The sequence below is a fragment of the Notolepis coatsorum genome, assembly GCF_963971535.1.
Source record: "Notolepis coatsorum genome assembly, chromosome: 4".
NCBI lineage: Eukaryota > Metazoa > Chordata > Actinopteri > Aulopiformes > Paralepididae > Notolepis > Notolepis coatsorum.
In genome coordinates this window covers 150925563-150950018 of record NC_140168.1, presented here as the reverse complement: position 1 = coordinate 150950018, position 24456 = coordinate 150925563, and the positions used below count along the sequence as shown (strand labels likewise).

General features: G+C 45.0%; 1 protein-coding gene across 2 annotated transcripts in view; it reads left to right on the top strand.

Annotated features, from left to right (window-relative positions):
- The first annotated feature begins 6291 nt into the window (after positions 1 to 6291).
- Positions 6292 to 24456, top strand: part of LOC311227195 (uncharacterized protein) — a 35474-nt gene continuing 17309 nt past the window's right edge. For both annotated transcript variants that reach the window (XM_084312748.1, XM_084312749.1), the window contains exons 1-3: positions 6292 to 7107; positions 20655 to 20750; positions 22870 to 22975. In XM_084312748.1, coding sequence (XP_084168874.1) covers positions 6570 to 7107; positions 20655 to 20750; positions 22870 to 22975 — 740 coding nt within the window. In that variant the 5' untranslated portion in view covers positions 6292 to 6569. The remainder of the gene's footprint in view (positions 7108 to 20654; positions 20751 to 22869; positions 22976 to 24456) is intronic.

The window sequence follows — 24456 nt, the reverse complement described above, 5'->3', positions numbered from 1 at the left end:
GTCACCCACTGTAACTGAGAAGCCGTCGGTCTTGCTGAGTTTGTTATTTGAACCGAAGAGAATGGACTCTGTTTTGCCCATGTGTAATGATAGTTTGTTGTCGGCGAGCCATATGCAGATTTTGCCTAGTTCCGAGCTGAGGGTTTTTTCAACCTGTAACTTGTTCTTGTCAGAGACCAGCAGGGCTGAGTCGTCCGCAAACAGGAACAAGTTGCAGTCACAAGCTGACGACATGTCATTTGCATAAATTAGGAACAGTAGCGGTCCTAGCATGCTTCCTTGTGGAACACCACAGCTCACTGTGAGGGGGGGGATAGGGTACCGTTTACCTCCACCATCTGTTCTCTCCCCTCCAGGTAGGATTGTATGATGGCGGCGGTCTCATGACGTCAGAGTGTTGTAATCTATACTATTTATTTATTCTTTATTATTCCGCCGATTTGTGTCCGCTAACTCCTCCCAGAGCTTTCGCACCACACACATGTGTAAGAAAGGTATCAAAACGACGGCTTGGTCCAACTCGAGTTGCTATAATTTTTTGGAAAGTTTCACCGCACCGTTTGGCAACAAATCGACTTTAAACAGGACATTTTGGTCCATAAGGAATGAATGGCAGAACATTCTAGAACATTTGTGATGTCACAGTATGATGTAATCAAACATTCTAGAACATTTGTGATGTCACAGTGTGATGTCATAATAGAACATTCTAGAACATTTGTGTTTTGAACCTTTTGTCATAGAGACTTGCGGGTTGAGCCATTGTACTCAGTAGGGATATCCTCTGTCATTGGTGTATGTTGACCACTCCCCCGATCCTTAGGCTACACCCCCTTAGGTGTGTCACAGTATGATGTCATAATAGTACATTCTAGAATATTTGTGATGTCACAGTATGATCATAGGCGCGGGTATATAAGGCCAGGCTATGCCTACCCAAAATATTATTCTGGGAATTTTTTGAAATGTATATATAATGTGTGCAGGCTGCTGGCTATTGTGTGTGTCTTGTGCTGCAGCCTGCTGGCCGAGGTGTCAACGAAGAAGGTGTCAATCAGTGGCAGAGTTTAACATTCCAGGTACAGGCAGTAAAGTCAAGTCAAGTATACAATGAAATGCGGGGGGGTCTTGCCCGCAAAGATTGTGCATAATGCAATAGTAATATATAATAAGAATCCGATAGAACGACATTGTGCAATAAAACAAGTAAACAAAGTAGGGCATATCAGTATTATGTACATGAGTTATTTACAGAGCATGGTAGGACATGCTAGGTCCTGTGGTAGTGCAATGCACTGTTATGGATGAGGCACTGGGTCTTTATGTACACTGCTATACAATGCTATATTATACAATCTCAAGTTATACTATACTATTCTTAAAGTGACATTTCCTTTTGTAAAGTGACCATAAGTGTGAGCGTATGCAGCAGTAACCAATCATGCATAGGCTCAGGTTAAATAATGTAGCCAATTGATTGAATTGATTGATTGAAAACTTTATTAACAGATTGCAGAATGGGTACAATACAGTACAGCTCAATACACACAATTGTTAAGGGGATGCAGACCAGAGAAAGACTTTCGTTTTGTTTACATCAGGGTCCCCCATTTCCAATTAATCAGGACATATATGACATACAGATAGACAGTACTGCTACATCTATACATTTATGACATACCAGATATGCAAATACAGTACTGTTTATGATACAAAAAGAGTCCAGAAAAGGGAGTATACATTTGACGTAAAAACTGTACATTGGAGATTGATTGATTGATTGAAAAGTTTATTAACAGATTGCAGAATTGGTACAGTACAGTACAGCTCAATACATACAATTGTTAAGAGGATGCAGACCTGAGAAAGACTTTCGTCTTGTTTCCATCAGGGTCCCCCATTTTCAATTCATCATATGACACACGACATACAGATAGACAGTACTGCTACATCTATACATTTATGACATACCAGATTTTCAAATACAGTACTGTTTGTGATACTAAAAAAAATCCAGAAAAAGAGTGTATATACATTTGACATAGAAACTGTGCATTGGGGGAGGTTGGGTAGGTGGGGTGGGGCTGTACATTGGAGGTGGGGGGGGGGACACACACTGTACATTGGAATACTGACATACATTTGACATAGAAACTGTACATTGGAGGAGGTTGGGTAGGTGGGGTGGGGTTGGGTGGGGCTGTACATTGGAATACTGACAAAGCCATGCTTGGTCTTTATTGTACAACTGGGTTAGGACATTTGTAGGGGCCAGTTTTGAATTGCAGTCTCCCGTAGGTGTTCTTTGAGAGTGTTTTTGAAGGTGGGTAGTGATTCACATTACTTTACAGCTTTGGGTAGGGCGTTCCACATTGTTGTGGCATAATTGCGAAACGTGTTTAGTCCCTTGTTTGAGCCGAATCTGGGTTTTACATGATTTGTGGAGCTCCCTCTGGTGTTGTGATCGTGGTATTCACTGACCTTTGGGAAGTATTTTGACATGTACATGGGTACCTTGGTCGTGTAGTGTATCTTGTAGACCAGGCCCATTGCAAGTTGCTGTACTCTGTCGTCTACTCTAAGCCATCCTAGGTTGGCAAAGTGTGCAGGGGTGAGGTGGGTTCTAGGAGTCAGGTCAAGCAGTAGTCTGACTAGTTTGTTTTGAGATGTTTGTAATTTGGTTTTTAGTGCCTTTGAGGTGCTTTGGTACCATGAGGTGCAAGCATAGTCGTAGTACCCTTGAATGAGTGCTCCTGCCAGAGTCTTCAGGGTATTCTTGTTTACCAGGGAGGAGATCCGGTACAAGAATCGAGTTCGTTGATTGACTTTTTTTTATTACATTGGATGCCATTTTGTCACAGGAAATATTAGCCTCTAGGATGGAACCCAGGTAGGAGGAGGTTGGGTGGGGGGGGGGGTTGGGTAGGAGGGGTTGGGGGGGAAACACTGTACAACTGTACAAGCAAAACTGTACATTGGAATATTGACAACCAATCACATCATTCACATGATCATCCTGATCCCGCAGGCCGAGTAAAGCAAACATCTGCGTTCCGAATCTCCGCCCGCCGATTTAGGAGGGGTGGTGGGGCGACACTGTCAGCACTGCAACTTGTGATTCAAGTTGTGAACGGTCTTTCTCAGCAATGAGGCACATCACATCCAAAACTGGCTAAGAACAACAATGCGCCAGTCTGCTTCACATTTTAAGTGATCTCACAGACAAAGTTAAAGCAGAAAAGATCATTGATGCTAAGACATGGTTAATCTATTATTGAATGCCTTCATTTGAACACTTAATTTGCACTATATTAAATGAGTGGGGCTCGCCTCGCATAGCCTAGTCCTAGTCAGTGGGTGTGTGTATTGTCAAAACAGGAAAAATTTTGCGCTCATAACGTTATACCGTAAATCCGGATGTAGCGGCGCAAAGGAGGAAACGAAAACGCAACCATTTCTCCACTTGCACAACCTGAAAGTAGGCACTTCCGGCTGACTTCCGGTTGCCAATGGTACTTCCTGTCCCATCCAAATACATTGGTTTTAGCTACTTTTCTCCCCTTATTTAAACAACTTTGTCGTCACAGAGAGGCAATGAAACGTTTGTATTATTATAGTATAGAATGTATTTAATAAGCAAACGTTTGTCAGCAGGGTTTTTGTGCTGTATTTCATGTAAAAACGTTTACTGTTAGTTTCCTTGCTCAGCCAGCATTAGCCTTCATTAGCTAACAGAAGCTAGTGGTTAAACAGGCCGGATTAGCTTTGAGCTAACTATCTTTCCCGACCCATGTATTCATTCCATTCTAAACATAACGTTAGTTTACAAAACATGACCTGTCTATATAACGTTGAGGAACAAATTATAAGTGTGTGGGTGTGTGTTTTTGTGAACATTGGACTGCAAACAGAAAATGCATCACAGTTACAGACAGTAGCTACTGTTAGCTGCACTCAGGCTGGCTGCACTCAGGCGGCGCGATCAGCCTGTTGGACAGGGAATGAAGATCTCCAGCGAACACTTCATTGCCTCGGATTATGTTGTTGGGGGTGGAAGGCTAGCTAGTTAGCACCAGCCGGGGACCTGGAGCGATGCCTAGCTAGTTAGCACCAGTCGGTCCCCGGCTGGTGCTAACTAGCTAGCCATCGCTCCCGGGAGCTGACGCCGGTCCCCGACTGGTGCTAACTAGCTAGCCATCGCTCCCGGCAGCTGACGCCGGTCCCCGACTGGTGCTAACTAGCTAGCCATCGCTCCCGGTCCCCGGCTGGTGCTAACTAGCTAGCCATCGCTCCCGGCAGCTAACGCCGGTCCCCGACTGGTGCTAACTAGCTAGCCATCGCTCCCGGTCCCCGGCTGGTGCTAACTAGCTAGCCATCGCTCCCGGGAGCTGACGCCGGTCCCCGACTGGTGCTAACTAGCTAGCCATCGCTCCCGGCAGCTGACGCCGGTCCCCGACTGGTGCTAACTAGCTAGCCATCGCTCCCGGTCCCCGGCTGGTGCTAACTAGCTAGCCATCGCTCCCGGCAGCTAACGCCGGTCCCCGACTGGTGCTAACTAGCTAGCCATCGCTCCCGGCAGCTGACGCCGGTCCCCGACTGGTGCTAACTAGCTAGCCATCGCTCCCGGTCCCCGGCTGGTGCTAACTAGCTAGCCATCGCTCCCGGGAGCTGACGCCGGTCCCCGACTGGTGCTAACTAGCTAGCCATCGCTCCCGGTCCCCGGCTGGTGCTAACTAGCTAGCCATCGCTCCCGGCAGCTAACGCCGGTCCCCGACTGGTGCTAACTAGCTAGCCATCGCTCCAGGTCCCCGGCTGGTGCTAACTAGCTAGCCATCGCTCCCGGCAGCTAACGCCGGTCCTCGGCTGGTGCTAACTAGCTAGCCATCACTCCCGGGAGCCTGCGCCGGTCTGTCTGTCGAAGACCGAGGGAACCGCATCAGGCTTCAGCTGATTAGTGGTCTTCTGGACAAACCTTCCACCCCCAACAACATAATCCGAGGCAATGAAGTGTTTGCTGGAGATCTTCATTCCCTGTCCAACAGGCTGATCGCGCCGCCTGAGTGCAGCCAGCCTGAGTGCAGCTAACAGTAGCTACTGTCTGTAACTGTGATGCATTTTCTGTTTGCAGTCCAATGTTCACCAAAACACACACCCACACACTTATAATTTGTTCCTCAACGTTATATAGACAGGTCATGTTTTGTAAACTAACGTTATGTTTAGAATGGAATGAATACATGGGTCGGGAAAGATAGTTAGCTCAAAGCTAATCCGGCCTGTTTGCCTGTACGTTAATGCCAAGCAAGCAGTGCAAAAATGCTTCCGCATTCGTCACCGCACGCTAGTGCGGTAAAGCGCCCTTCTTTTCAGACAAATGCTACCGTGCGTGCACCGGCGGCGGCGTGCTCGCTCAGGTGCGTGCGTGCGCCGGCGTGCTCGCGCGAGGTGCCCGCGCATGCGACACGAGCGGAGCTCAATATATATAAGTCACCGCCCCTTATTCAGTATCCAACAAATAGCTCAATTGGCAAGGACACATGGCTGTGGATCCTATGGCTTGTTTGCTGGCGAGTTCGAATCCCATCGAAAATATTTTTTAACGTGATTTTTTTTTAACGTGTATTCTTTCGCCGATTAAGGTTAGGCATTGTTTCGGAGTTGGTTAAGGTTAGAACGGTTAAGTTTAGGCGCTGTTAAGGAGCTGGTTAAGGTTAGAGTTTGTCAAAGAGAATGGCAATATAATTTCTATGGTTAAGGTTAAGGTTAGGCATTGTTTCGGAGTTGGTTAAGGTTAGAACGGTTAAGTTTAGGCGCTGTTAAGGAGCTGGTTAAGGTTAGAGTTTGTCAAAGAGAATGGCAATAGACAGCCTATTTCCGCGAAAATGAAAGGCGCATTACTGCATGCCACTACGGTAAATTTTTGCACTGCTTGCTTGGCATAAAGCTACACGCGGCCTGTTTAACCACTAGCTTCTGTTAGCTAATGAAGGCTAATGCTGGCTGAGCAAGGAAACTAACAGTAAACGTTTTTACATGAAATACAGCCCAAAAACCCTGCTGACAAACGTTTGCTTATTAAATACATTCTATACTATAATAATACAAACGTTTCATTGTCTCTCTGTGACGACAAAGTTGTTTAAATAAGGGGAGAAAAGTAGCTAAAACCAATGTATTTGGATGGGACAGGAAGTACCATTGGCAACCGGAAGTCAGCCGGAAGTGCCTACTTTCAGGTTGTGCAAGTGGAGATTTCCGCCGCAGCGGCGCAGTGAGAGAACGGGCCGGGAACGCGTCAAAGAAAGACAATGAGGAGAGGAAGGGCGAATTGAGGCAAGACGAGAAACGTTGGGCTGTCGAGATATCGTTTTTATATCACTCGTAAGATATATATTTATTTTTGTTTTTAAGTTGTTTTCCGAATAGGTTACTGGCTATATAGTTCGTCGGTTGCTAATCCCTTGTTCTGCGGTTTGGCTCTCGGAGGAAACGAGTCGAGCTAGCCAGCTGAGTTAGCTAACAACGTTAGCTTGCTAGCCGGTGAACAAACTCTAAAAACCAAAACAGAGATGGGGACAAGAGCAAGTCGCTTACAAGAAGACCCAGTTCCCTCGGCTTTCGGAAAAGATGGCACAAAGCAGCGGGATTCGTACCGGCGACCCCGCTGTGCCAGGCCCACAAGTCTCATGGTTGACTTCTCTGGAAGTTTTGAGGATACAGAGGCCAACCGGAGCCGATCGGAGGAGGGCAGCGATTCGGACATGATGATGGGTCAACAGGCGAGCGCCGATGGAAGCCCCGCCGGCCACCACAGCCTCCCCTCCGGCCAAGCATCGCCGACGGACGACACCAGCGATGGGAAGCCCGAAGAAGAGGACGGCGACATAAGCAGCCCAGAGGCTCCCGTCGGCGCCGAGCATCAATCTGGAGGAGACGGACCAGGCCGCGTCCCCCACCGCACCTTTTCTGAGCGACTGCCCGGGAATCGGCACGCTTCTTCTGGGCGCAATGTCAACAGCGCGCGGTCCGCCCGGGTGCGAGGCACACACCAGCGCCCGGTGTCGGAGGCGTGGATCGGCCTTTACCGCGTCAACAATCGTCATGGCAGTAAGTTGTAATGTTCGTTTGTAGTGTTTTCTGCACGTCATTTTATATAAGGATGTCTGCGCTGTCCTGTACATTTGTGGCAATGATTAGACGAACTCGACACAGGATTTGCATGGCGTATGTATGTATCATTGGGGCGCACAGTCAGTCAGTACGTTTACGGAACAGTGTTTTTTGTTGTTGTGTTGGCTCTGTACTCCAGAGCAGGGGTTCTCAACCTTTCTGCTGCCAAGGCACCCCTGTGTTCAATAAAATATTCCAGGGCACCCCTACATACGATAAAGACTTTTCCGGTCCTGTCTTTTTTGCTACAATTATGACAAAAGTGCTTGCTTTCAAAATAATGTTTATTTAAGAAACCGGGAAACACATTTGTGTATATATGCAGGCTATATAATGCATTATTAACAGGTGTTTCAGCTCTAAATGGCTTAGTACGGTTGACATTACACTGCTTGTAGTAGTAAATCAAATAGCATATTTCTTTAAATAAAATTACAGAAAATTATCACTAAAGTGCTATCTGTTGCAGCGGCACACTTTTCCATAAAAATAGCATATTTGGATAAGTGTGACCATTTCTCAAACTGAAAATCATGTATTTTTTTTTTAAATACAGAAAAGTACAGAAAGTACAGATCCATGCAGTCATTGATTGCAAAGGATTAGCTCATTCATATTAAAGTTTTATTTACTTTTATTTAAGTTTATGTTAATTTATTAAAATTACTTTTGATCCCTTTATTAAAATGCGGGGGCTATAAAAGAGTTACAGTTCCCACACGGTTCATCTGTTATGGATGTAAACACCCTCACATTTAAAGCTGAAGTCATTGTTGTGGAGTACAGAGTCCAACAAAAGACTTGCCTTGCCAACTGCACTGTATAATAATTGTGAGATGATATAATAATAATACAAAAAAGCAGAAGTAACTCATTCTTAAAGTACATGACAGTCGGCAACGTGACCTCCAAGTCTGGCCATCGCAAACAATTTAATAGATTATTCTGGGTATTTGCATTCCTGAACAGATCATCTCTTCTCTCGTGCTTAACATGCTGACTTTAATCATCTGAGAGCCCATTGTAAGCAGTAACGGGGGGGGGGGGTTAATGGAGTTTACATAGGCGTGTCTTTCTTCACTCCAAAAGTCCTATGGACTCTATGGTCTACGTTCCAACGACTGTTATCTGCTACATATCCCCAAAGTTCGCACTGAATTCGGCAAGCACTCTGCACTTTGCACCCGCTGGGCGTTGCCTGGAATTCACTACAGAGCACTCTGGACCCGAAGGAGCTAATTTCGAATAGAACAGTGGTTCTCAACTGGTCTAGCCTCGGGACCCAACATGTTCTGAAATAGAGTTAGAGAACTATACTATAGTCCGTAATGACAGAAACCAGTATGGAGGTGGTGTTTGTATGTACATGCATAAGGACACCAAATTCATTACCCGTACTGACCTTCATCATGAGACAATTGAAACCGTATGGGTGGAAATTCTATTTGAAAGGGCGAAATCTGTTCTAGTCGGCACAATATACAGACAGCCAGATCAAACTGGCTTTTATGATACTCTGGATGTGTGCTTAGCTGGAGCTGAGGATGCTGAAAAGATTCTTATTGGGGATTGGAACACGGATATGCAACAAAAAGATGCACCGTCTTCAAATCCTTCAATAGGTTTTGTGATCTGCACGGCCTCAGCCAGCTAATCACCCAACCCACAAGGGTATGTGAATCAACTCAGACTACCATTGACCTCATCCTGACCTCTGACAAGTCCAAGATCTCCAATAAAGGGATTATAGCATGTGGGTTAACTAAGTGATCATTATATGATATTCTGTACCCGCAAAAAGCTACAACAAAAGGCTGGCTGTCACAAAACAGTCACATCTAGAGACCTCAAAACCTACTCTAGCGAGGCCTTTAACCTCGAACTGGAGAGTCTGGACTGGTCAGATGAACTCAATGGTACACTGGTTGAAGAAACTTGGCTTGGCTTCAAAACCAAATTTTCATCAATACTAAACAACATGGCCCCCCTAAGAACCACCAGGGTAAAAAATCGCGCTGAGCCATGGATGCACACTGAAATACTGACCGCTATGAAAGCCAGAGACAAAAAATGCTCTGAGTTTCATAAAAGTCAGTCAAAGCTTACCAAAATCATGAGCAGTGAACTCCAAGACCACGTGACTGAACTCAAACTAGAAAGAAACAGACTAAGAAATGACGTAAACTCCATGATCAAAACTGCTAAAAAAATTTCATCAATGACAAAACCGAGGAAAACAAAAATAAACCACGTGAACTTTGGAAATTACTCAACAATCAACTAGGCTGCAGTAAAAAACTTAAAACCAGGTTCATAAACATAAAGACGGACAACACGCTCATCACAGACAAGCTGGATGTAGCCAATTACTTAAACACTTTCTTCACAAACATAGCCACAACACTGGTAAACAAACTACCCTCCCACTCAGGGCAGTATGGGGTAGAACACATAGTAGCATACACAAGAACCTAGGCGTCCACAAAGACGATTTCAAACTGGAAATGGTAACTACAGATGAGGTACTCAAAAAACTGAGCGCCCTCCAACCAAACAAGGCCACTGGCCATGACAACATCTCCTCCAAATTCCTCAGAGACTCAGCAGCAGCCAGCACCCCAGTCATCACACACATAATAAACCTCTCCATAAAACAGGGACACGTCCCCAAGGACTTCAAAATTGCGAGAGTAACACCCCTGCACAAAAATGGCAGCAAATTAGACCCGGGCAACTACCGCCCTGTTTCTATCCTTACATCCATCTCGAAAGTCATGGAAAAAATAGTATACGAACAGATCGAAAAGTACCTTGCGGAAAAAAAATCTAATCTACGAATTCCAATCTGGCTTCAGAACATCCCACTCCACTGACACATGCCTTCTCTACTTGAACGACCACATCAAACAAGAGGTGGACGCGGGCAAATACTGCGGCATGGTCATGCTGGACCTACAAAAGGCCTTCGACACTGTCAATCACACCATTCTGATTGACAAGCTAAAAGCAATTGGTTTTGATCAGGGGAGGAAATTAGGCCACTTTACTCGCCAAATGCGAGTATTTTTTACGTTTGGCGAATAATTCATGAAGAGCACTCGCCAGTCTGGCGAGTACTAGTAATTACAAAACAAAACAAAAAGATCATTCTGCAATCTGCTGATTCGCTCACTGGCACAAGCCGAACTCTGACTCCCCCCTTGATTCCTCCCATTTGCGCCTCATAATAATCCAACCATAATCAATTAACATCATCGTTGTACAGATGCGCTCTAAGCTCCTCCAATGAACACTCATTTTCTAGAAGATGCCGCCCATCTAGGGGAAGTGGACAGATCACTGCGCGCGGACCTACAGACTCCTGCCACCGGCTTGACAACGTAGACAAACTTAGACAAAAACACATCAGTGGATGAAAATAATTGCATGTAGAGTCGTCGCTTTCGGATATCAGTGCGGTCTGACATGGGGGCGAACAACAGCACGCGACGCGTCTCCTTCGAGTCGGATGAGAATGACAAGTCAACCAGCATTAGCCGGCTAGCTACCTAGCATGTAACAAGCTACCATAACGCGCGTTCAACATAGTGGACTATACTGAGCGGCTTTGCTTAAATGCAGCCGAGTGACATTTTATTATTACCGGGTTTCCCCCCATATCACCACTCGCCCATATGCCCTTCACAACGGTGATGTTGTCATACTTGGCATTCAGAATACACCTGCTGAACCCCTAGCGTTGTCGATTCGGTTCCAATGTATTGTCATCTTACAGCACAAGTACAGTACAACCAGAATACATTTGGCATACAACCAGAGTGCAAATGTAACAAGTCAAGTTGTTTTATTTAGCTATTACATTACAGTGAAATGCTTGGTTCTTTCACTGCCCAACTCAGTCCAACCTAGACCAGCCCAACCCAGTCCAACCTAGTCCAGCCCAGCCCAGCATCTTTCACTGCCTAGTTCAGCCCAACCCAGTCCAGAATAGTTCCCTCTTTCATGTTAATATGTGATATCCTAATATTTTGAAGAGTAGAGACAGTGTGATTAACACTTTGGTTGCCTAAGGTTAAATTAATGATATACCATAGATTGCCAGCGCTATTTGTCTATGGAGAAAGTCCCCTTCTTTGCAGGGCTATAACTTTTTAAATTCTATTGCTACATTGCCATTATTAGGGCCCATTCAAAGTCCTATATGTATTGTTCATTGTGTAGCAACGTTAAACTTTTTCATTCACATATTCATAGTAAAGTATGGTCTACTCTAGATGTGTAAGTATGTTTTCATCTCTTTCTGCAGCTTTCTCCAGAACGTGATATATAGCCCCAAATGCATTATATTGATGATGAAATACAGTTTGATGGCAATCAGCGCGATATAAAAAATTCCAACTAGACATACTTCTAGAAGTTACTACACGTCATCTGATGTTGACCGGATGGGCGAGGGGGCGTTTATAATTCCGTGGGCAGCGTTATACCAATCATCTAATGTGGGTCAAATGTTCATCATAGCAGTTAGTATCGAAGACGGTAACGTTACACGCTGAAACTCACCCCAGTCTCCGCGCGCCGTTGGGCGATCATCGTCGAGTAGAAATGTTATCATTATGGGATATATTATTACCCGGTCCATCTCCAGCTTGTATAATGGTATATACGTCCAAATCATGTTGTTTATCGAGTTATTGGCAATCGATCGCTATGTAGAGTGACGAGCTAGAGTGCCGGAACCTATCCCGAGTGGCCGGAAGCAATACGGACATCTAGCACAACCTCTACTGCGCTTCCTGTTAAGCGCTTGTGCCGATCGGCCACCAGATGGCGCTCCTGAACCGCCAGAGAGCTCAGTGGGTCCTGCTGGTGAATCTCAGGCCAGCGGAGGGACATTATGAATCCGATCGCAGATTTTTGAAATATTGATATAAAGACGACGTACAGCGTCCCCCGGCAACTTTAGCATGGCCAGCAAAGACGTCTAAAGACGCCCCCTGGCAGTCAAAGTGTTAATACATGTTGTATGCTAATATTGTGAAGAGTAGAGACTGTTAATGTTTTATGCTAATAAATATTTTAAAGAGTAGAGACTAGAGCCATATGAAATCCGCGATCACGGAATCGCGGACGGAATCGCGGAATTGAGCAATAAAAATGGAATAAACTGTAAATAATAAAAAAATATATATATATAATTTTTTTTTTTTAATGTTGTGGGACTTGTACAGCACTTTGTTCAACTTTGTCAGTGCTGTAAAGTTTAAACCTTTTTAAATCTTAGACAAACAAAACACTTTGCTTTCATGAAATATTGTAAGCCATCATTTGAGGCTTTATAAAAGCAGCACAATGAACACAAATCTGTCAGTGCCGAGTCCGACCTCATCTTAAATAACAAACAGCATTGCTTGTTGTAGTTAACAAAGAGAGGCAGAGTTGATTTTGCAAAAAAATATATATATATCATTTATATTTTTATATTTTTTAATAATCAAATTTTATTTTCATATTCGAATCCCATGCCCAAGTTTCAAGTTTCTTTAATAGTTGTCATACAGAAGTACAGAATACTTTCATACAAAATGCTTCTTACTGTTACGCTCCAGAGACTGTGCTAGACAAGATAGTATCAAATAACATAGTATAGCATGTAAATTAGAAGTAGAAAATGAGGTCACAGTGTTCAGTATAGACATATGTACAATGTTCGATGCAGAATAGACGTAACTGAGTTACCATATAATATACAATACTATGCAGTGTACTAATGTACAATACTATATAGTGCAAAGCAGAAATGGGATGAGGTACAATTTACAGTAAGGTGTACGAGTTGTAGTGCAATCCTTCATCAATAAATATAAAGTGTGGGGAGTGGGTGCTACAGTGTGTTTGTTTAAAGTGAGTGTGTGCGTGTGGATGTGTGTGCTATGTGCATTTGATGGTTGTTGTGTAGTGTTCATTGTTCGTTGAGCAGCCTGATGGCCTGGGGATAGAAGCTTCTTCTGAGTCTTTCTGTGCTCGCCTTGAGACTCCGGTATCGCTTGCCTGACCGCAGCAGTTCAAAGCCCATCGAACGAAGCTTCGAAGTATTTAAGGCCTAACAAAATTAATAGTTGGTTTCAGGTTGGTTGTCAGTTTGGCCATGGGTAGGTAGGGAATTTATTTTATTTTATTTTTTTATTTTATTCTTTCCCACGGCGACTATGGATAGGGAATTTCTTTATTTCCCTGGCTGCAATTGTAGCTTACCACCACCGGTATGACTGTGTATGAACGAATAATGGACTCTGTGAAGCGCTCTGGGTGCCATGAAGAGCGCTATATAAATCCAAGTCATTATTAAGTCATTATTAATCCTACCTGGAGGGGAGGGAACAGATGGTGGAGGTAAACGGTACCCTATCCCCCCCCCCTCACAGTGAGCTGCGGTGTTCCACAAGGAAGCATACTAGGACCGCTACTATTCCTAATTTATGCAAATGACATGTCGTCAGCTTGTGACTGCAACTTGTTCCTGTTTGCGGACGACTCCTCTTCGGTTCAAATAACAGACTCGGGCAAAGTAAAATATATTGTTGGTTTCCTGTTGGTTGTCAGTTTGGCCATGGGTAGGTAGGGAATTTATTTTATTTTTTTATTTTATTCTTTCCCACGGCTAGGCCTGCCACGATAACACATTTTGCTGGGCGATTAATTGCCCCCGAAAATATCGCGATAAGCGATATTATTGCGACCGGTTAGAGAATTTTTTTTTTTGGAGAAATTTATTTCCCAAAACTTTTATTTTGAAGCCCACCGCTCCGTCTTTTCCGGTGTTTAAGACTTTTATTTTGAAGCCCACCGACCGGACCGGAAGTATTGTTGTGATTATTTCAGGTACTTTTTGGGTACCAGAAAAGTCACGTGAAACACTGCAGACCACTGAATAGAGACGCGTCTCTAGGATTTCATAATCATTATGTTTGCAGCAGGCACAAGTGCAATAAACAAAGGATACAGTCACTGTGTATTCTGCCTCATTTATTGATTAAACAAAACCGACATCAACACAATTTGCCACCGAGCGGAGAGTTTAGTCTCGCAAAAAGATCGCTGACTTGTTAAGGCTTGTTGTTAGGTTAGGTGCTAATGTTGTGCTAGCGTTTTAGCATGGCTATCGTACATAGCGTGATCAATATAACTCGCTATTGATTGTTTGTATGAGTAACGTTAATGCTAGTAGAATAGACACAACGTGAGGTAATCACCATCCATTTTAAACCGGTTATTACCTAATGCTAACGTTAGCAAATAGACGCGACTGGTAACGTTACAGCTTGTTAGCCTAATGCTCGTTAACGTTAGCATAGACAGCCTAGCTAACGTTAACGCTTGTAGAATAGACACAATGAGAGGTAACGTTAGCGTTAGCAGAATAGACACAACGAGGGTCTCGTTAATGTTGTTGTTGATTGATTGATTGAAAACTGTGCACTGTTTACTCTGTTTGTATGAGTAACGTTAATGCTAGTAGAATAGACACAATGTGCTGTGCTCTGTAGTAAAGCCAGCGGCCCGCCTCCCAACACGGACAGTGACTGACAAGGGGCACTGGGTCCGCCTCATTAAAACAAACGCGCAAATAGCAATTAATCGCGCCCGTCAAAATCATTGCATTCATTTTAATTATCGCGGCAATTAATCGATTTATTGCTTATCGCGGCAGGCCTACCCACGGCAAATATGGATAGGGAATTTCTTTATTTAATTAAAATGTTCACAACAACATGGATGCATGTACTCTGCCAGCATGTTTAATATCCATAATACTAAATGTTTGACTAAGATTTCTATGAAACTTTATTCATTTTTTTTTTTTTTTTATATAATTTTCTTTTTTAAAACTCATAAAATATATTGGGTCGCACCTAAATCGGCAGGGTCGGTCGGCAACCGGAAACCAACTATTAATTTTGTTAGGCCTCAGCAAGACCGACGGCTTCTCGGTTACAGTGGGTGACAATATTGTCACAAGGAAAGATGAAATTACCTACCTGGGTTCCATCCTAGAGGCTAATCTTTCCTGTGACAAAATGGCATCCAATGTAATAAAAAAAGTCAACCAACGAACTCGATTCTTGTACCGGATCTCCTCTCTGGTAAACAAGAATACCCTGAAGACTCTAGCAGGAGCACTCATTCAAGGGTACTACGACTATGCTTGCACCTCATGGTACCAAAGCACCTCAAAGGCACTAAAAAACAAATTACAAACATCTCAAAACAAGCTAGTCAGACTACTGCTTGACCTGACTCCTAGAACCCACCTCACCCCTGCCCACTTTGACAACCTAGGATGGCTTAGAGTAGACGACAGAGTACAGCAACTTGCAATGGGCCTGGTCTACAAGATGCACTACGCGACCAAGGTACCCATGTACATGTCAAAATACTTCCCAAAGGTCAGTGAATACCACGATCACAACACCAGAGGGAGCTCCACAAATCATGTTAAACCCAGATTCGGCTCAAACAAGGGACTAAACACGTTTCGCAATTATGCCACATCAATGTGGAACGCCCTACCCAAAGCTGTAAAGGAATGTGAATCACTACCCACTTTCAAAAACACTCTCAAAAAACACCTACGTGAGACAGCAATTCGAAACTGGCCCCTACAAATGTCCTAACCTAGTTGTACAGTAAATGACCAAGTAAGGCTTTGTCAGTATTCCAATGTACAGTGTAAAATGTGTGTCCCCCCTACCCAACCCCCCCCCCCCCACCTCCAATGTACAGCCCCCACCCACCCACCCAACCCCACCCCACCCACCCAACCTCCTCCAATGTACAGTTTCTACATCAAATGTATATACACTCTTTTTCTGGACACTTTTGTATCACAAACAGTACTGTATTTGCAAATCTGATATGTCATATAGATGTAGCAGTACTGTCTATCTGTATGTCGTGTGTGTCATATGTTATGATGAATTGAAAATGCGGGACCCTGATGTAAACAAGACGAAAGTATTTCTCTGGTCTGCATCCCCTTAACAATTGTATGTATTGAGCTGTACTGTACTGTACCCATTCTGCAATCTGTTAATAAACTTTTCAATCAATCAATCAATTCCTTAGTCATTAAGTCGCGACCCAATTTTTTTTAACCACTATGATTTATTTTAATTTATTTTGCAGTAATACACAATCTTTAATGCACTGTTAAAACATGAAATAAACAAACAAATTTAACAAAAGTGCAACTAGGCTAAAAACCCAATGAAATTAAATAATAAATAATATATGCTTCTTAGCAGATTTCTCTACAGTAAGTTTGGGGGAACTAATGGGATAACTGGGGTTGCAACAAAAGTGCAACTAGGGCTAAAAACACAATGAAATAAAATAATAATAATAATAATTATCCTTCTTAGCAGACTTCTTAGCTTAACATCCCAGGGAATGAATGGGATAACTGGGGATGTTGTTTGCTCCTGACAAGAGTCTCAAAGTGATGGTAGACAAAGCAACCAGAGCTGAGAAGCCACAAAGATAGGTAGTTCAAAAAAAATATATATATTAAAAAAAAAAATGTAAACTTTTTATTTTTTTCACACATACATTCGCGACCCACTCAAAATGGTCCCGCGACCCACCAGTTGAAAAACACTGTCTTAGTTGGAACATTTAAAACCCTTGTGAGTATCTTGGAATCAGCCTCATATATCGTTCTTGCTCCTGCTTTATATGAAAGGCCCATTATTTAACTCTATTGTTCTGACCAGATTGTATCTTGTCTATCTGTTGTTGATTTGGTATGGTTTTATTGTTTAATTTCGCTCTGTCTGTTTTAACGGTCAATTCGATGTTTTAAGTTGCAGTCTTGGCCCCCCAACCAGCTAGGCACCGTGACGTCTGTGGTGCTGCCCCCCCCCCCCCCCCCAACCAGCTAGGCACCGTGACGTCTGTGGCAGGGTTTCCGTTAGAATTTTTTTTTGCAGGTCCGAGTGTCCGGTAGATTTCAATCTACCGGACAAATGGGATAAATTCCGGTCAGAGTTTATATTGAGCTTAAAAACAATTGATAGGCCTATATAAAGAATGACATCATCAAGGCATTTATAATATTTTAACTTAAAACTATGCTACTTTTGCGTATATACAGTCATTAATATATTCCAAATAAAATAAGTCCCTCGAGACTGCGTGCTGCTGCCGACTTGAGGTGTCGGTGGGCAGTCTGCCCGACCTTAATAAACAGCAGTCTGTTATAATCACATTTTTATGAGCTAACGAATTCCGTTATATTGGACATTTGTATTAATTATATCAAGCGAAGAACTGAGAAATTTGGCAGAGAGACGGCAACATTATCGTGGGTTTGCGTGATGTATATCTCCACCTCCCAACGACTTGGTGCTGGTCATAATGTCCGGTGAAAACAACTCCCTCCAAGCACAACTTGACCGTACCAAAACAGGCCAAAATTAAATAGCCCATGCGACGAACGATTCATTACATTCGTTTCATCGTTGCTCCACCAAGCAGCCGGTCCAACAATATCAGCGCGAGCCGGCCAGCCGCCTGCAGTTAGTTTGCAAGAAGCATCCAGCTACAGACCCGCAGAGCAGCTTTCCAGGTCTGGGGACCGCACTGTGCCAGCAAAGCTGGTGGGTTCTGTGGGTCTGCAGCTGCATGCCTTCCGCAAATCCAGCAGCAAGCTCTCACTGACACAGCGTCGTCATTACCAGACCGGCTGCTTGGCGAAGCAACGACAACAAACGCAATGATTGTTTCGTTCATCGCATAGGCCACCCAACTCCAGCCCATCCAAATACAATTCAAATAATCAAACTGTGCCCAGAGGGAACTATTTTCACCGGACACTATGACCGGAGAGATTAAATTTGTCGGACTTCAACAGATTTTGCCGGCCAAATACCGGTAATTACCGGCTAACGGAAACGCTGGTCTGTGGTGCTGCCCCTGTGGTGCTGCCCCCCCCCCCCCAACCAACCATGATGTCTGGTGCTGTCCCCCCCCCCCCAACCAACCATGATGTCTGGTGCTGCCCCCCCCAACCAGCTAGGCACCGTGACGTCTGTGGTGCTGCCCCCCCCCCCCAACCAACCATGATGTCTGGTGCTGCCCCCCCGCCCAACCAACCATGATGTCTGGTGCTGCCCCCCCCCCCCAACCATGATGTCTGGTGCTGCCCCCCCCCCCCCAACCAACCATGATGTCTGGTGCTGCCCCCCCCCCCAACCAACCATGATGTCTGTTGCTGCCCCCCCCCCAACCATGATGTCTGGTGCTGCCCCCCCCCCCCCCCAACCAACCATGATGTCTGGTGCTGCCCCCCCCCCCCCAACCATGATGTCTGGTGCTGCCCCCCCCCCCCCAACCAACCATGATGTCTGGTGCTGCCCCCCCCCCCAACCAACCATGATGTCTGGTGCTGCCCCCCCCCCCCAACCAACCATGATGTCTGGTGCTGCCCCCCCCCCCCCAACCAACCATGATGTCTGGTGCTGCCCCCCCCCCAACCAACCATGATGTCTGGTGCTGCCCCCCCCCCCCAACCATGATGTCTGGTGCTGCCCCCCCCCCCCCAACCAACCATGATGTCTGGTGCTGCCCCCCCCCCAACCAACCATGATGTCTGGTGCTGCCCCCCCCCCCCAACCAACCATGATGTCTGGTGCTGCCCCCCCCCCAAACCAACCATGATGTCTGGTGCTGCCCCCCCCCCCCAACCAACCATGATGTCTGGTGCTGCCCCCCCCCCCCCCCCCAAACCAACCATGATGTCTGGTGCTGCCCCCCCCCAACCAACCATGATGTCTGTGGTGCCCCCCCCCCCCCCCAACCAACCATGATGTCTGGTGCTGCCCCCCCCCCAACCAACCATGATTTCTGGTGCTGCCCCCCCCCCCCCCCAACCAACCATGATGTCTGGTGCTGCCCCCCCCCCCCAACCAACCATGATTTCTGGTGCTGCCCCCCCCCCCCCCCCCAACCAACCATGATGTCTGGTGCTGCCCCCCCCCCCAACCAACCATGATGTCTGGTGCTGCCCCCCCCCCCCCCAACCACAGTGAGATAGCCATCGCGCTAGCATTGATCACACTAATGTTTATGAACAACATCACAAGCATTATAATAATAATAATTTCTTGGATTTATGTAGCGCCTTTCAGGAGACTCAAGGTGCTTAACACTTTGAGTGCCACGGGTCCGGTGCCCCGGAACCCCGTTGTGTGCCACCACCCACTTCAATGATAGAGCTCTCATATTTGCGAACGCATAAACTATATCTTAAATTATGGCTATGTGTCTAATATGGCCGTCGGTTATCAATGACTTGTTTGCAGTCAACATTGTCGAAACGGATTGTTTTTTAATCGGTTCATTTCCGTTTGATACCATTTTGAAAAACGCTTGTTTCTTGAAACTTCCAGAAGATTTCAGAAGATTCTGTGATAATCGCCCTTTACTGTAATACACAAAACACGAAATTTTTCGGCCTATTTATGAATAGTTTTCAAATAAAGGCTAGATTATCGATAGTATAATTGTACTTATGCACGCTATAGAAGCGGGCTGAAAAATCCATTATCTTATTTCCTGATCGCACACACGCATAGACACACACATACACACATATGGCACACTGATATATAGGTGAAAATAGCTCTGATTATCCCAAGACTGGTAAATAGATTCCTTACCTCAGATCAGATGTTCTCCAAAAAGATTATTCCAATTCCTGATCGCCATTCCAAATATCGATCGCGTTTATTGATCCAACGCTGGGTACTGGAAACACACATTCTCCGCTGTTCTGGTGGTCGGCGATGACTTCGATCGTCTCCGGTTACTTGTCTGACAAGTAACCGGAAAAAAGGACTTTTTTTTCTCCATGCGTTTCATTCAATCCAATCCAAAGGGGTGCAGTACCATCCGTAGAGACGATAGGGGGCGTTATTTTCCCTGTTCGAGTTCAGACAGATCCCCACTGGTAACGTGAGGCTAGATTGATGAAAAATGTATGGAAATCGATGATAATAAAAAAAAATAACGATTAAAAACGAGATCTCTCGTCGGCTGGCACTGAATGGTTGGCATGAACTAACGAGAAATCTCGTTGTTGGCACTCAAAGTGTTAACAGTGGGGCGGCTGAGGGGAAGGAGATCAGAGGAACAAAGTAACAACAAAGTAGAAAAGAAAAGAGGGAAATCAGGCAGTCATTTATAAATTTGGTGAGATTTGAGTTGGGATTTGAGTCCAGGGATGTAGCACTGCGGATGTTTGGAGGGAGGGAATTCCAGAGGGTGGGTACGTCGATTATATTTTCCAAATGTGCAGCATAATATACATGATGACGTCCTCCCAATGTTTTTATGCTCTTGTGTGCTGCATAAAATATATCTTGCCATTGTGCTGTATGTCAATCTCAACTATATGTTGTTGTCTCTCCTTGCTCACTGCTCAGATATCCGCTGTCCGTTCTGCTCCAAGCCCTTCCCAGGAGGCCGGGTGGAGGATCACCTGTTGAGCTGCCTCACGTCTCCCCCTCTGCCTTACAACGGTAGGTATATGACACAGAATGAGCCCAGCCGCTTTTGAAAAGATTCTCTTTTTTTTAAACAAGGATTCTTGAAGGAACACGCCAACATTTTGGGAAATTAGCTTACCGTCCTCCAGAGAGACAATAAGATGGATACCAGTCTCCTCTCTGTTTTACGTTCAGTAGAAGGCTATCTGGCTGCATGTTAGCCTAGCTTAGCACAATGAATGGAAGTGGCCAGTGCTGGTTAGCCTAGGCATTATCCAACTAACACCTTTCCCGAAGGCTAACCGGCACTGTCCGCTTACCATTCATTGTGCTGTGCTAGGCTAACGTGCAGCCAGATAGCTTGTTGGCATGTTCCTTTTAAAGAAAAACTCAGATTAATGAGAGAAATATAACACTGTATATACCCCTTATGCATAGGGCACATTTAGCATAAAACGCCTGACGATTGCATACCCATTCGGCGTATGGCTGCACGTACCGCACCGCGACGGCCGTACCGTAAATTCGCGGGACGAATACATGTACCGTTACAGTGCTAATAAAATAGAGTTAGAGGTTTGAACTGAAATAAAAGTTAAGAGGTTAAACCTGCCCTCTTTTCTTGATCCTTCCGTCACAACGGTTGCTTCCCAAGGAACGTCTAGGTCACTTCTGGCCATCGCTGTTACTTTCCCTCCTCCCTTCTAGCCGGTGGGGTATGTGTCCTGGTCGTGGTAAACAGCGACTCCTACTGGTCAGTAGGGGATGGGGGGGTATCTGGGGGAAATAGCGTGAACCTCTGCACGCGTTACGTTCCCCCCAGTGAAACTCCTCACTGTTGGGTGAAAAGAAGCGTCTGGCGACTCCACATGTATCAGAGGAGGCATGTGGTAGTTCTACACCCTCCCCAGGCCGACAGTGGGGCAATTCGCGCAATGACCAGGAAGGGAATTCGCATAATGACTAAATTGGGATGGAAAATACAGAAAGCCCCCCCCCCCCAAATGAATTGACCAGTCTCCTGTGTGTGTGATGCCACCAGGGCTTGACATTGGCACCTGCCCACCCGCCAGATGCGGGTAGAATTCCCCTGTGGCGTGTACCTCTGTCATTCTACCCGCCACAGTGGCTAGTGGTCTGTCTGTCTGTGTGTGTATGTGTGTGTTTAGCGTCTTTTTCTCCCTGGCGATATCACGTTCATTATGCAAAGACAAGCCCTGATCTGCCTCTGATTGACTGAATGACTGAATAAACAAAAAAGCCATGTGAAACCTGAAACCTCTTCAAAGTTATTTTCACACGTGTCGTCGCCAATACACATAATCAAGCTGGCGGGCTCGTTGAACACAGCTGCCTACAACCATGACCAATGACCATCCTTACAGTACTGGCAAGTATTTTCATATCTTAACCAGCGTTGCAACTTGCAAGACGCTTATAATGAAACGTTCCAACGGCGACATTGTTCATCAATTGATTCAACCTAGAACCTACTACGCGCGCGATCCCCCCCCCCCTCTCTCTCTCTTTCTGTCTCTCTTTCTCTCTCTCTCTCTCTGTCTGTCTCTCTGTCTCTCTCTCTCTCTCTCTCTCTCTCTCTCTCTCTCTCTCTCGCTCTCTCTGACTTTATTAACAGATTGCAGAATGGGTACAGTACAGTACAGCTCAATACATACAATTGTTAAGGGGATGCAGACCAGAGAAATACTTTCGTCTTGTTTACATCAGGGTCCCGCATTTTCAATTCATCATAACATATGACACACACGACATACAGATAGACAGTACTGCTACATCTATACATTTATGACATACCAGATTTGCAAATACAGTACTGTTTGTGATACAAAAAGTGTCCAGAAAAGACTGTATATACATTTGACATAGAAACTGTACATTGGAGGAGGTCTCTCATTCATCACAGTGGTGAAAAAAGTGAGTCTGGAGCCCATTTTCACATGACTATTTTAATAATCACATTATTACCATTGTTGGGTTATGATCGGCGTGTGTGGGGATTTTTGGCTGGTGAAAATGCTGAGTGGCTAGTGACTTTGGAAAACCACTAGTTACAGTGGCTAGTGAGCCAAAAAGTTAATGTCAAGCCCTGGATGCCACTGATGTCTAAGTGCGTGTTGTGTTTGTTTCACAGCGGACGTGCTCAGCAAAGACAGCGGCGAGTGTTCCATCTGCTTGGAGGATCTTGTGCAGGGAGAGACCATCGCTCGGCTGGCCTGCCTCTGTGTCTACCATAAGAGGTGACATTAACCCTCTTAGCCGTCTTATCACCAGTCTCTTTGATGTGATCATCTATCCATGCTGGGTGTTATTATGGAATCTGATTCTGGTCTAAATACAACTGGGCATGCCTGGGTGTTATTATTGAATCTGTTGCTGGTCTAAATACAACTGGGCATGCCTGGGTGTTATTATTGAATCTGTTGCTGGTCTAAATACAACTGGGCATGCCTGGGTGTTATTATTGAATCTGTTGCTGGTCTAAATACAACTGGGCATGCCTGGGTGTTATTATTGAATCTGTTGCTGCTTTAAATACAACTGGGCATGCCTGAGTGTTATTATTGAATCTGTTGCTTGCTGGTCTAAATACAACTGGGCATGCCTGGGTGTTATTATTGAATCTGTTGCTGGTCTAAATACAACTGGGCATGCCTGGGTGGGGACAGAGCTGGGAATGAAAAGGCAACCACTCTTTATAGAGTTGTCCCTGCAGACCTCCAAACACTCCTAACGTGAGCGTGTGTGTCTGAATCATAGGTGTGAATGGCATGGAGCTAGCAAGTTGGCTAATGCTCCACTTTCTACCTTAACACAATCTGCGCCAGAAACGAGTTAACTCGTTATTGCCCGCCATGCGTTCAGCGCCAGAAACGAGTTAACTCTTTTTTGGGATCGTTATTTCGTTTATTCGCTATATCTATTCATAATTCATAGCTGCAGCCTCTGGTATCCCCTTCAGACCCTGTCTGAGCTGGCAGACGGTCAACACCGCCCTCTACTGCCATGCAGAGCTATTGCATCTCATTGGAAAGGGGCTGGTGTGTTTTAGGAGCCGAGCTGAGCCGGGCGGCCAGAGTTTAAATACTCAGGCGAGCCAGTGCTATACAACGATGGCATCGAACAGTAACCCCGCCCGCCCATATGTAACGGTCGGTAGTGTGGTATGGACCTCCACGAGCAGTATTTGGAATGGCGATCAGATAATTGGATTATTTCTTTTGCATTACATCAGATATAAGGTAAGAACACTATATATAAATTTGATCGTTGATCTGATATTTATTTCTACCGCAATCGCAGCTATCTGTGTAAGTGTATGTGCTTATTACCGTTGACTGCGTGGGGGGGGGGGGGCGAGCGCCCCGCTACGACGGTCATTACATGTATGCACGATGAGATATAATAATGATAATCTAGCGTTGATTTCAGGATGATTAGATAATCAGCCGAAAAATTACAACGTGATGACTGGATTACAGTAAAATGCCCTTTTCTTGTCTTTTTCCTGGAATTACTCAAAAGCACCCAAACCATACTCTATTCAAAACCGTATAAAACTGAAATGTACGGATGAAAAAATGATCTGTTTTGGGCCTGTTGACTGGAAGCAACTCACTGACAGTCGACGGCGTTATTAGACCCATAGATATAATATAAGATATATTTTAAGCACTTGCAAATGTTGCAGTCTAAAACTATGTCCATTGAATAAAGACCT